Consider the following 12,259-nt stretch of genomic DNA (forward strand, 5'->3'; position numbering starts at 1 on the left):
GTATGCTCCTGTTAGTTCATGCTCTCATGTCATGCTATTGTTAGGTCATGCTCAGAAGTCTTGTGAAGTGCTAGTCTTGTTTATGTTCTTTGTTAGCAAGTGTTAGCTTAGCTTAAGGTTTAGGTTCAGGTTTCATGTGTTTAGTGGTTAGCATTAGTGTAGCTTTAGCATTATAAGGAAAGGAATCCATAAGGAAGGTATTACTACACCTGTGATTATGGCGCTCCAGTGGCATAAGAACTGACATGTCATGCGTTCGACCCTCAGGTCTGTTAAAAGTCTCAAACCACCTCAAAACTAAAAAAATTACCACCCCTACTGGTTGATGGTTACAATTCAAAGAACAGAGATCAGTGCGTGGCTGATAAATTTTGCTATGAACTACAAATAATTGGGTCTAGAAAGACAGGGAGTGGAAGTATATTTTTACTCTAAAATAAACATAATTAATATAAATATTTTTAATATAGTTTTAATGTACTCCAAGTGCACTTGGAATACTGATTAAATGTGTTTTTTTCTGTGTGAGTATACTTAAGTTGAACTAAATATACTTAAAATAGTCTCAGTTTAGTACAGTTTAGTACACTTAATACAATTAAAGTTGAGCTTTTGTATTATTTTTGTACAACTAAAGTATATTAAGTACAAAAATAGTTGTTCCATTTAACCACTCTTTAAATGTATTGATCATTAGTGTGACAGTAATACACTTAAGTGCACTTTAGCATATTGAAGATTAGTATACTTAAGTGTACTTTTTTTTCACCAGGGAAAAGTCTCGCAGATTTGGTTTCCATGAACTAATAGTAGCCCTGTACTTGTGTGATGCCCAGTTCACACTACACGATTTTTGCCCTGATTTTCACTCGGCGACCGGTCGGCGCTAGATTTGCGTTCGCTCGGTGATCGAAACTCTGCTCTCTATTGCTTTGTGTGAACTACTCAACAACTCGATCCGAGCGGCTCGCCGAGCGCTCGGCGACCTAAGCGAGATTTCTAGCATGTCAGATATCAGTATTTCTGTCCTTATCGTTCTCTACAAAATATAACACCCACGCTGCATTGCAAAAATATTTATTAACCTCCAACTCACTACAGAACAATCCATGCTGGTCGGATTGCCAGATCCACTCAGTCATTTATTTTTCCTCTTTGATTTTACGCTGCACATCAGCGCACAAACTTTGAACACTCGCTAATTGTTGACGTGCATTTTTGGACGTGGTATCATTAAACCCCTCGTCACTTCTCACGTTTGTTTTCATGACAGAACGTAGTTTGGGAGACCAGAGAAGCTCGTCTGTGATTCCAGTTGGTGATAGATGGTGTAGTGTGAAACCCCCTATCACCGATCAGTCGTGTAGTGTGAAATACACACCGACTTGAAAGACTCCCGATTACAAGAGATCCAGTCGTGTAGTGTGAACTGTACAGAGACCTGATGACTTGGAAAGTCGTGTAGTGTGAACTTGGCATTACCCAATCAAAGCCATCTAGCGGGCACAAGTAGTACTAGGGTTATTACTTATATACTTACTAGGGTCCTAGGGTTAGACTAAATATACTTTCACTTCATATTTCATATCACGTATACTGGAAAGCCAGTTGTCTATCATTTATTTACAACAGAAACAGGAACACAAACATGTTTACAGATGGAGGCCACGGATGTCCTTGAGAGCGAGGCCTCACACAATGCATATTCATGTTAAAAATAAAAATAAACATGAAGATGATTCAGCTTTAAAAAATAAGGAAAGAAAAAAGAAAAAAATTCTTGATGTTCATATAATTCATGACTTGAATGTAGAGAGTGTTTGAGGGCTCGGCAGCAGGATGGAGGGCAAAGATCCTCAGGCAAGACTAAAGGGCCAAAGAACACACACACACACACACACACACACACAAATAACTGAGTTCGACTAAATTCTGTCAGTCTGCCTTTTTTGTTGGAACGTTTTCTGACCTCTTCTTAAGGGTCCCTGCTGGGGAGGCTTAATCGATGAAGTGGCCTCCAGCTGCGAGTGCTCGAGGTCTGTACCACCCCGTTTTCACAGGAATTTGTAACGGTGGTGGGGATTCATGCTGAGTAAATCACCCGCCAGTTTTGTACAGCCCTTCTTAGGATTGGATCATGAGGGCTCCAGCATCTCAGTGGCTTTTTAATCCAACGTTGATGTTGAAAGCTTGCATACACTAGTAACAGTTTAGTATCACAGCAGCCTTCCAGAGACTTCAGTGATTTCTGGTGCTGATTGGAACTGTTGGATCATACTGCAGATAAAAGCAGTGGTAGAAGAATAAACACAACGCAGGATGAAAGTTCTGCATGAAGCTGGGTTTGTTCTCCCGGGGAAAACAGGAGCCATGTAAAACATGCTGACCTCTCAAAAAAACAGTGTACATTTTTAGTGTTTAGATTGAGTTAAACAAATATTTCAAAGCTTAAAAATCAAACATCCTGGATTTAGTTCAACAAGCTTGGCAGTGTTTCAGAGCTTCGGGCATCTTTATTCTTCTAATACTGAACTGAGTTACTCACCCTCTTTTAAACCATGATACCACTCAGATCAATAAAGAGTAAAAATGTAAATACCGCTGAGGTTCAAAGCATAAGCACAAGTTTTTCATGATAGTCTTGAGGCTACAAGATTTCTGCATCATGTTTATTATTATTATTATTATTATTATTATTATTATTATCATTATTATTATTAATATTATTGTTATCATTACTAGTATTAGTATCATTATTATTATTATCATTATTAGTATTATTATTATTATTATTGTTATTATTGTTGCTGTTATTATTAGTATTGTAATTGTTTTTATTATTATTATTATTGCTATTATTATTATTATTATCATAATTATTAGTTTAATATTATCATCATTATTATTATTGTTGTTATTATTATTATTATCATTATTATTATTATTATTATTGTTATTTTTATCATCATTATATTATTATTATTATTATTATTATTATCATTATTATCATTATCATTATCATTATTATTATCATCATTATTGTTGTTATTATTATTATAATTATTAGTATTATTATTGTTGTTGTTATTATTATTATTATTATCATTATTAGTATTATTATTGTTATTATTACTACTGTAAATGTTTCCTGATATGGTCTTGTGGTTTAAATTGTTGTAAAATCCTGATTTAAAACAACAGTTCCAGCTTCAGTGTTGTATAGATTTATTACCTGTAACAGTTCTACCGAATTCCAATCTCACACTGCAGTTCATTATTTATTCTACTCTCACAATACCAATGCTGAGTTTGTCTAAAATTAATAACGTCTTTCATGGTGTCGTGTCTCCTAACGGAGCAGAAACCTGATCGGTATAAAAGAGAAGGATTTTTCATCATTATGAATAAAAATCTGCTTTTCTAAATGGAAAATCACCGAGCGTGACTAAAAGTCCTCTCAGCATCACCGGCACACAGAACGACTTACCAATTATTAAATACTGAAGGATGACGTGTGGAAATACAGTAAAAGAATAAAATTAGACAGTAATTTTTTAGGATGCAAAGCATTTTATTGATGCTCATTAAAATCTAATATTTACTGATAAGTACAAGATTTTAATCTGCTGCCCTACAAAGGAGAAGAATCTGCATTCCTGATGCTTCAGTCTGTGAAAATAAACTGATATAAAATTCATATTTCAGGACAGATCAGTCCAGACAAGGTTTCCTGCTCGAGGAAACCAGAACAATTTTCTTTTTATTGTTAATGATTCATTATTTCTTTTGTTGTCCAGTAACCGAGTGAAGAGGGTCAGTGTACTGGATCTGACCTCAGAGACTCGTTCAGATATTGTTTAATTCGGTCTAATATTACTGCACCTCAGTGCATTAAATGATGTGGACAAACCCCTGATTTTTTTTAGTTCAAGGCATTTTAGCCACGTGTAGCTAGCGGGTATATAAAACAATAATGTGTCTGTTTCAGTTCATTATAAGGTGTTGGATGAGGTTAAAAAACTTAGTAAATGGAGGTGCAAATACACTGATCAGCCATAACATTAAAACCACCTCCTTGTTTTTACACTCACTGTCCATTTTATCAGCTCCACTTACCATATAGAATCACTTTGTAGTTCTACAATTACTGACTGTAGTCCATCTGTTTCTCTACATGCTTTGTTAGCCCCCTTTCATGCTGTTCTTCAATGGTCAGGACCCCCACAGGACCACCACAGAGCAGGTATTATTTAGGTGGTGGATCATTCTCAGCACTGCAGTGACACTGACATGGTGGTGGTGTGTTAGTGTGTGTTGTGCTGGTATGAGTGGATCAGACACAGCAGCGCTGCTGGAGTTTTTAAACACCTCACTGTCACTGCTGGACTGAGACTAGTCCACCAACCAAAAACATCCAGCCAACAGCGCCCCGTGGGCAGCGTCCTGTGATCACTGATGAAGGTCTAGAAGATGACCAACTCAAACAGCAGCAATAGATAACCGATCGTCTCTGACTTTACATCTACAAGGTGGACCAACTAGGTAGGAGTGTCTAATAGAGTGGACAGTGAGTGGACACGGTATTTAAAAACTCCAGCAGCGCTGCTGTGTCTGATCCACTCATACCAGCACAACACACACTAACACACCACCACCATGTCAGTGTCACTGCAGTGCTGAGAATGATCCACCACCCAAATAAAACCTGCTCTGTGGTGGTACTGTGGGGGTCCTAATTATTGAAGAACAGGGTGAAAGCAGGTTAAAAAAGTATGTAGAGAAACAGGTGGACTGCAGTCAGTAATTGTAGAACTACAAAGTGCTTCTATATGGTAAGTGGGGCTGATAGAATGGACAAGCGCCTTGCTCAAGGGCCCAGCAGTGGCAGCCTGGTAGTAGTGGGGCTTGAACCAGTGACCTTTTAATTACTAGTCCAGTAGCTAAAACTCTAGGCTACAACTGTCCTAAAATACATGTACATTTACATTTTCAGCAAGAAGGTCCTGCGTTCGATCCCCAGGTGGGGCGGTCCGGGTCCTTTCAGTGTGGAGTTTGCATGTTCTCCCCGTGTCTGCGTGGGTTTCCTCCGGGTGCTCCGTTTTCCTCCAACAGTCCAAAGACGTGCAAGTGAGGTGAATTAGAGATACTAAATTGTCCATGACTGTGTTGGATATAACCTTGTGAACTGATGAATCGTGTGTAATGAGTAACTACCGTTCCTGTCATGATTGTAACCAAAGTGTAAAACATGACGTTAAAATCCTAATAAACAAACAAACAATCTGGCAGTGGTGGGCCTTGAACCAGCAACCTTTTGATTACTAGTCCAGTACCTTAACCACTATGCTATAACTGCCAACACACAATAAATAGGGAGGGCTGTGTCAGGAAGGGCATCCAACATAAAAACTGAGCCACATCAAATATACGAGGGTTTTTCAAAAAGTACATACCGGATCAGTTGGGTCCCGGATAAACATCCACCTCCAGTACTGTTGGTCAGCAGGGTACTTTTGGCCCATGGGCGAGAACGAGGAGCCAGTGAACGGGGAGGAATGTTGAACGTGGGCACTATGACTAGCAAAGAGAGCTAGATCATTTAATGAAGAGGAGAGGAGTTGACATGTTATCTGTGCAAGAGACCAAGGGAGTGAGGCTGGGAGAATTAGAGGTGGGTTTAAACTGCAGCTGGCAGCTTCGAGATGTGCCAGCTGATAAATGCACTGACAAAGAAGACAGGAAGAAGTCATGATATTTATAGAGAAATGTCCACCGGGAGCGTATTAGCATTCACGAGTCACAGGTGACTGTCATTACCAGAATGATGGGTCACATTGTGACTCGGTGCTCCCTCTGTCAGCCAAAATAGACTGCACAGCAGGGCAACTCCTAACAACTCGTAACATGGGTGACCTAGCAAATCTTTACCCATCAAATTACAACAATAAATGAGAATGTTTATTACAAGACAAACACACTGTAACAGGGTGGAGTGCATCTCATCACAGAGTCACCAGGTAGAGCCTTGCAACTGTAAGGTTTTAGGAGGATGCTTAACCAAGGTAAAACAATATTGTTGCTAAAGAGCCACAAAAAAATAACTAACAACTAAATACTAAATGGCTACAATATAAATAAAAACCAAAACATTGTGCAGCTGAAAGTGCAAAGAGAGGACAGGGAAGAAACAGAGACAATACGATCACCCGGTGTCACCTACATGCCAGCTACTCGATCCATCAGGATGCTTAACCAAGGTAAAACAATACTGTGGCTCAAGAGCCACAAAAGAGTAACTAACAACTAAATACAAAATGGTTAAAATATAAATGAAAACCAAAACATCCTTCAGCTGAAAGTGCAAGAAGAGGACATGGAAGAAAGAGAGACAATATGAAGACCGCCAGCTACTCGATCCACCAGCCATGAGAAGTTCATGAGAAAGAAACTCTTAACATGGATGAACTGGCCAATCTTCATCTAGCCCATTACAAGGATAAATGAGAATGTTTAATACAAGATGAAATCCTACACACACTGTAACGGGGTGAAGTGCATCTTATCACAGAGTCACCAGACAGAGCCTGGCAACTGTGAGGTTTTAGGTAATAAACCGAATTTGCAGGATGCTTAACCAAGGGAAAACGATACTGTTGCTAAAGAGCCACAAAAGAATAACTAACAACTAAATAATAAATGATCACAATATAAATGAAAAGCAAAACATTCATCAGCTAAAAGTGCAAAGAGAGGACAAGAAAGAAATAGAAAAAATCTGAAAACCGCCAGCTACTCGATCCACCAGCCCCAGTTCTTGAATAAAAAAAAAGAGAGAAACTCATTAAAAGCTTAAAGCAGAGAAGCAGGGGCAAGAAAATGCAGACTAGCCACTTTACTTAAAGCCGTCACCTGTGTCTGTTATGGATTTCTGTGTGGGGTCCGCTTCAAGGGGTCGCAAAAGGCCCAGAGCCAAAAATGCTACAGCAGAAGTTGGGTTCACTGGAAAGTTTGTTTATTAGGATTTTAACGTCATGTTTTATACTTTGGTTACATGTACATGACAGGAACGGTAGTTACTCATCACACAAGATTGATCAGTTCACAAGTTTATATCAAACACAGTCATGGACAATTTTGCATCTCCAGTTCACCTCACTTGCACGTCTTTGTACTGTGGGAGAAAACCAGAGCACCCGAGGAAACCCACGCAGACACGGGGAGAACATGCAAACTCCGCACAGAAAGGACCCGGACCGCCCCACCTGGGGATCGAACCCAGGACCTTCTTGCTGTGAGGCGACAGTGCTACCCACTTAGCCACCGTGCCACCCTCTCTGGAAAGAAGATAAAGAATGCTGACCTACACACCATGGAAAGGCTGGACTGGACCTACTTAACAGCTCATGGTCATGCCGTGTAGCCTTCTGCAAATGAACTACATTAGCTTGTATCAGTCGAAGGTAGACGCAAAAGGGATTTCACTATCGAGATCTTGGTTTTCATCATTTTCATTTCCGCTGATTCATTTCCCACAGCCACTCATTATATTTTCTTCTTCGCCTGGTGCTCGGTGCCAGACTCCACCACGGCCCTGACCAAGATGAAGCACTTAGCAAAAATGAATAATTGAATTTTCTTCTTCTTCTTTATTCGGCTGCTCCCATTAGGAGTCGCCACAGCGGATCATTCATCTCTATCTTACCCTGTTCTGAAGACTGAACGTCCTCGTCTGTCACACCAACCACCCGCATGTTACCACATCCATAAACCTTTGCTTTGGTTTCCTGTCCTCCTCCGGCCTGGCAGCTCTCTGTTCAGCACCTTTCTCCTCACAGAACTCTCAAATAAATAAACAAATCACTGATCTATTGTTGCAACCTCTAATAAAGTCATTGTGAGGATATATATATATGTATGTATACAGCGATCAGCCATAACATTAAAAGCACACTCACTGTCCATTTTATCAGCTCCACTTACTATATAAAAGCACTTTTTAGTTCTACAGTTACTGACTGTAGTCCATCTGTTTCTCTACATACTTTTTTTGCCTGCTTTCACCCTCTTCTTCAATGGTCAGGACTTTCCCAGGACCACCACAGAGCAGGTATTATTTAGGTGGTGGATCATTCTCAGCACTGCAGTGACACTGAAATGGTGGTGGTGTGTTAGTGTTTGTTGTGCTGGTATGAGTGGATCAGACACAGCAGCGCTGCTGGAGTTTTTAAACACCTCATTGTCACTGCTGTACTGAAAATAGTCCACCAACCAAAAACATCCAGCCAACAGCGCCCCGTGGGCAGCGTCCTGTGACCACTGATGAAGGTCTAGAAGATGACCGACTAAAACAGCAGCAATAGATGAGCGATCGTCTCTGACTTTACATCTACAAGGTGGACCAACTAGGTAGGAGTGTCTAATAGAGTGGACAGAGAGTGGACACGGTATTTAAAAACTCCAGCAGCGCTGCTGTGTCTGATCCACTCCTACTAGCACAACACACACTAACACACCACCACCATGTCAGTGTCACTGCAGTGCTGAGAATTATTCACCACCTAAATAATACCTGCTCTGTAGAACAGCATTGAAGAACAGCATGAAAGGGGGTAACAAAGCATGCAGAGAAATAGATGGACTACAGTCAGTAATTGTAGAACTACAAAGTGCTTCTATATGGTAAGTGGAGCTGATAAAATGGACAGTGAGTGTAGAAACAAGGAGGTGGTTTTAATGTTATGGCTTATCAGTGTATATATACTGTACATTTTTCTGTTTGTAAAATATACAATTTTTTTTTATGTATCTGTATAAACAAGGATAAAATGATTACAGATGCAATAACAGCCTCTCACAGGATTAAACAGGTCTTGGAACAGTACAGTGAACACCGAGCTAATGCAGAGCAATATCTTCAGAGTCGTGTTATTAGCACCACATTACAGTAAAATCTGGTTTAAATAAAACAGCACTGGTGTGATGTAATTACTCATCTGCTTCTGTTTTACTGCTCTGCTCTGATTTAAATGCTGTACAGACAGAGTAACGAGTTTCTATATCTGTACCCAAACCCTAAATCACATTTCCTCTTTCAGACCCACAAACACCGAGCTAGCACATGCGGCTAGAAGCTAACAGCTAACGGCGAATAGAAAGCCCTTATTAATGTGCCCTTCAGATCTGTTATCAGAACACACATCTGGAGCAGGAGTGAACGTGGGAAGAATCAATCTCCCTACAGACTCGGAGATTTTGCTTCAATCTGATGAAGAGACGCAGAAATAAATTGATTCTCACTAAACGACGAGGGCTGGAAAACTCACATCAGCTGAGATGAGATTGCTGATTGGTGGACGGATCACAGTGACCTGAACATCCATCAATCTGTGGCTCTGACCGGGTCTGAGGATTTTCATATCAGTTTGGGATTCGCTTCCATTTGAGCCACAAGTGCTTCAGTATGTTCGGCTCTGTCACAGTGTTTCATTTATTCATTCATCCTGGTCAGGGTTCCTACAGACCAGGGGTGAGAATATTACCCAGCTTCTGTTACATTCCCACCGACGTGAAACGAGCTCCGTTCCAGTTCGTGAACCAGTTCAGCGTGTTTCCAACCCCCAAAAAAGAGTTTCCAAACTGCAAACCACAGAATACTGTTTTACTGTGCTGTCATCTGTGGGCGTGTCAAGTTGTAGAGGTTTGGGTGCTTCTTATGGAGCAAGTTCATTTGACCAGGGCTGACCAATGGATGGATGGATGGTAAGCATAAGATAGATAGATAGATAGATAGATAGATAGATAGATAGATAGATAGATAGATAGATAGATAGATAGATAGATAGATAGATAGATAGATAGATAGATAGATAGATAGATAGATAGATAGATAGATAGATAGATAGATAGATAGATAGATATTTAGACAGACTATAAACACAGATAGATAGACAGACAGATATATAGATATATAGATAGGTAGACAGATTACAAACAGATAGATAGATATAAAGATAGGTAGACAGACAGACAGATAGATATATGGATAGGTAGACAAACAGACAGACGGACAGACATACTATAAACACAGATTGACAGACAAATAGACAGGCAGACAGACAGATTATGAACACGGATTGATAGACAGACAGATAGATGGATATATAGATAGGTAGACAGACAGATTATAAACACGGATAGATAGACAGACAGATAGATAGATATATAGATAGGTAGACAGACAGACAGACAGATAGATATATGGATAGGTAGACAAACAGACAGACAGACATACTATAAAAACAGATAGACAGACAGACAGAGACAGACAGACAAATAGACAGGCAGACAGACAGATTATAAACACGGATAGATAGACAGACAGATAGATAGATATATAGATAGGTAGACAGACAGACAGATAGATATATAGATAGGTAGACAGATAGACAGACAGACAGATAGACAGACAGACAGACACTGCCCCACTTGATTAAAGGTCTCTAAGCTTTTCAGTATAATCCATTCTGCTGGAAGTGTTAGTTTCAGAAGAATACTGTAGCTCCATGCTTACTGTAAATATGTGCATTTTTTAGCAGTTGGCACGGCTAAAGGAGTGTCCACATAATTATGACCAGGTTTGTATGTAGATCAGATATCAGAATGCAGGATGATTATTTAGGCCAGAAGAATGAAAACAATTGAAAAGACGTCGTGTATAGACTCTGCTTTAACCTGACGATCAGGGTTCTAACTTACAAGCAGCAGTAAAATCACATCACAGCCTGATGTTTCTTTGTTTGGTGTAGTGCTGTCCATGGAGACTGAAATAAACCTGTTCTTCATGAGAGAGAGAAAGACAGACAGAGAAGAGAGAGAAAGACAAACAGAGAGAGGGTAGACAGGGCTTTGTTTGTGAATAGTTGAACATTTATAATTCCTTAAGAACCTGCTGAAGAACCTTCGACGTGGGAACAGCTTGTGGATCAACATGAAGATCTGAGGAAGAAAGAAATGTTTGTGACGGTGATACTGGGAGGTAAAAGTTCAGCTCTTTTACTAGTGCAGCATGTCTGTAACTTCACTGTTAGCTAGCATTAGTATCTAACATATACACTATACAGCGGTACCCTGAAACTCAACGTCAGTTGGTTCTGGGAGTGGCGTCGAGTTTTAAAGACGTTGAGTTTCAAGGTATTTTTTCCCATAAGGATGTTTGGCAAACCTGTTAATGTGTTCCATGGTCCCGTGGAACTGCATATATTTTAGACTCTTTGTTGTTTAGGTTGTCTAGGTTGTTTTTGACACTTATACACTGAAAATAACACAAATATAATATAAACACACTGATATAATTAAAAACAGTTAAAATCACTAAGAAAAAACAAAAAAACCCTGCACTTTACTTCTGTATTGTTTCCTTATGCTTCTTAATCGTGGAGATGCTTGATCTTGGAGTGTCGTATTCTGTTCAGTACCGGCGCATTCACATGAGAAGTGACAAAATAGCTTTTGCGCTGACGGTGAACAAAGCTTAACGTGACTTATTGTACTAGAACAGCGAGTGAGGAATTTCATTAGTAGAGATGAGCAGTAATAATGAAGAGAAGTTTAGTGCTCCTGTCTCCTTCTTTTACTACATTAAACCTCGTTAAGCTTTATTTTTAACCAGAAGTGTTTTAGACTCTGGGAGAAGCTGATTCTGATTCTCATGACTTCTCAGAAGCTCGAGCTGTAACACAAGTTTAAAAGTGAAACAGGGAGGAAAATCAAGATAAACACAGATACATGTGGAGTCTTCAGACTTGATCTAATGGATATTATACAATAATGCAGATTCGTCTCATATTTACACTTTGATGATGTTTACACTCAGGCCGAGTGCTGAACAAAGCAGCTGTTCATTGTTAATTTGAAATTAAATAAATAAATAATTTTAAAAAAAGATAAACATGTTGATTTTAAGGGAAACGTCGAGTTTAAGGGTACCAGTGATTCATTTATATACTGTAAATCCTTCAAACACTGAACATAGAAATATTATGTTCAGTATATAATTAATATTTTCAGTATTTCCATGTGTTTTCATTTACATTGTGTATATTTTCCTGATTTTCTCTTAGAGGGACGAGCTGAGCTATTCAACCTGAACTGCAGGATTGTAAATTTCATCCACTGTCTGAGAGAAAAGTGTCACCTGGATCCTCAAGGTTTCTCATTTCCTAAAAGATGTATAACAAAACGTTTAATAATAACAAAAGAC

At 39.3% G+C, this 12,259-nt stretch overlaps 1 protein-coding gene across 1 annotated transcript in view; it reads left to right on the top strand.

Moving 5' to 3' along the window:
- Positions 1-11,010: 11,010 nt before the first annotated feature.
- The window catches only part of LOC134323488 (uncharacterized), a 3,504-nt gene continuing 2,255 nt past the window's right edge, over positions 11,011-12,259 (top strand). Inside the window, exons 1-2 of the mRNA XM_063005012.1 lie at positions 11,011-11,035; positions 12,120-12,206. Coding sequence (XP_062861082.1) covers positions 11,011-11,035; positions 12,120-12,206 — 112 coding nt within the window. The remainder of the gene's footprint in view (positions 11,036-12,119; positions 12,207-12,259) is intronic.

The sequence above is a fragment of the Trichomycterus rosablanca genome, chromosome 11 (assembly GCF_030014385.1).
Source record: "Trichomycterus rosablanca isolate fTriRos1 chromosome 11, fTriRos1.hap1, whole genome shotgun sequence".
Classification (NCBI taxonomy): Eukaryota; Metazoa; Chordata; class Actinopteri; order Siluriformes; family Trichomycteridae; genus Trichomycterus; species Trichomycterus rosablanca.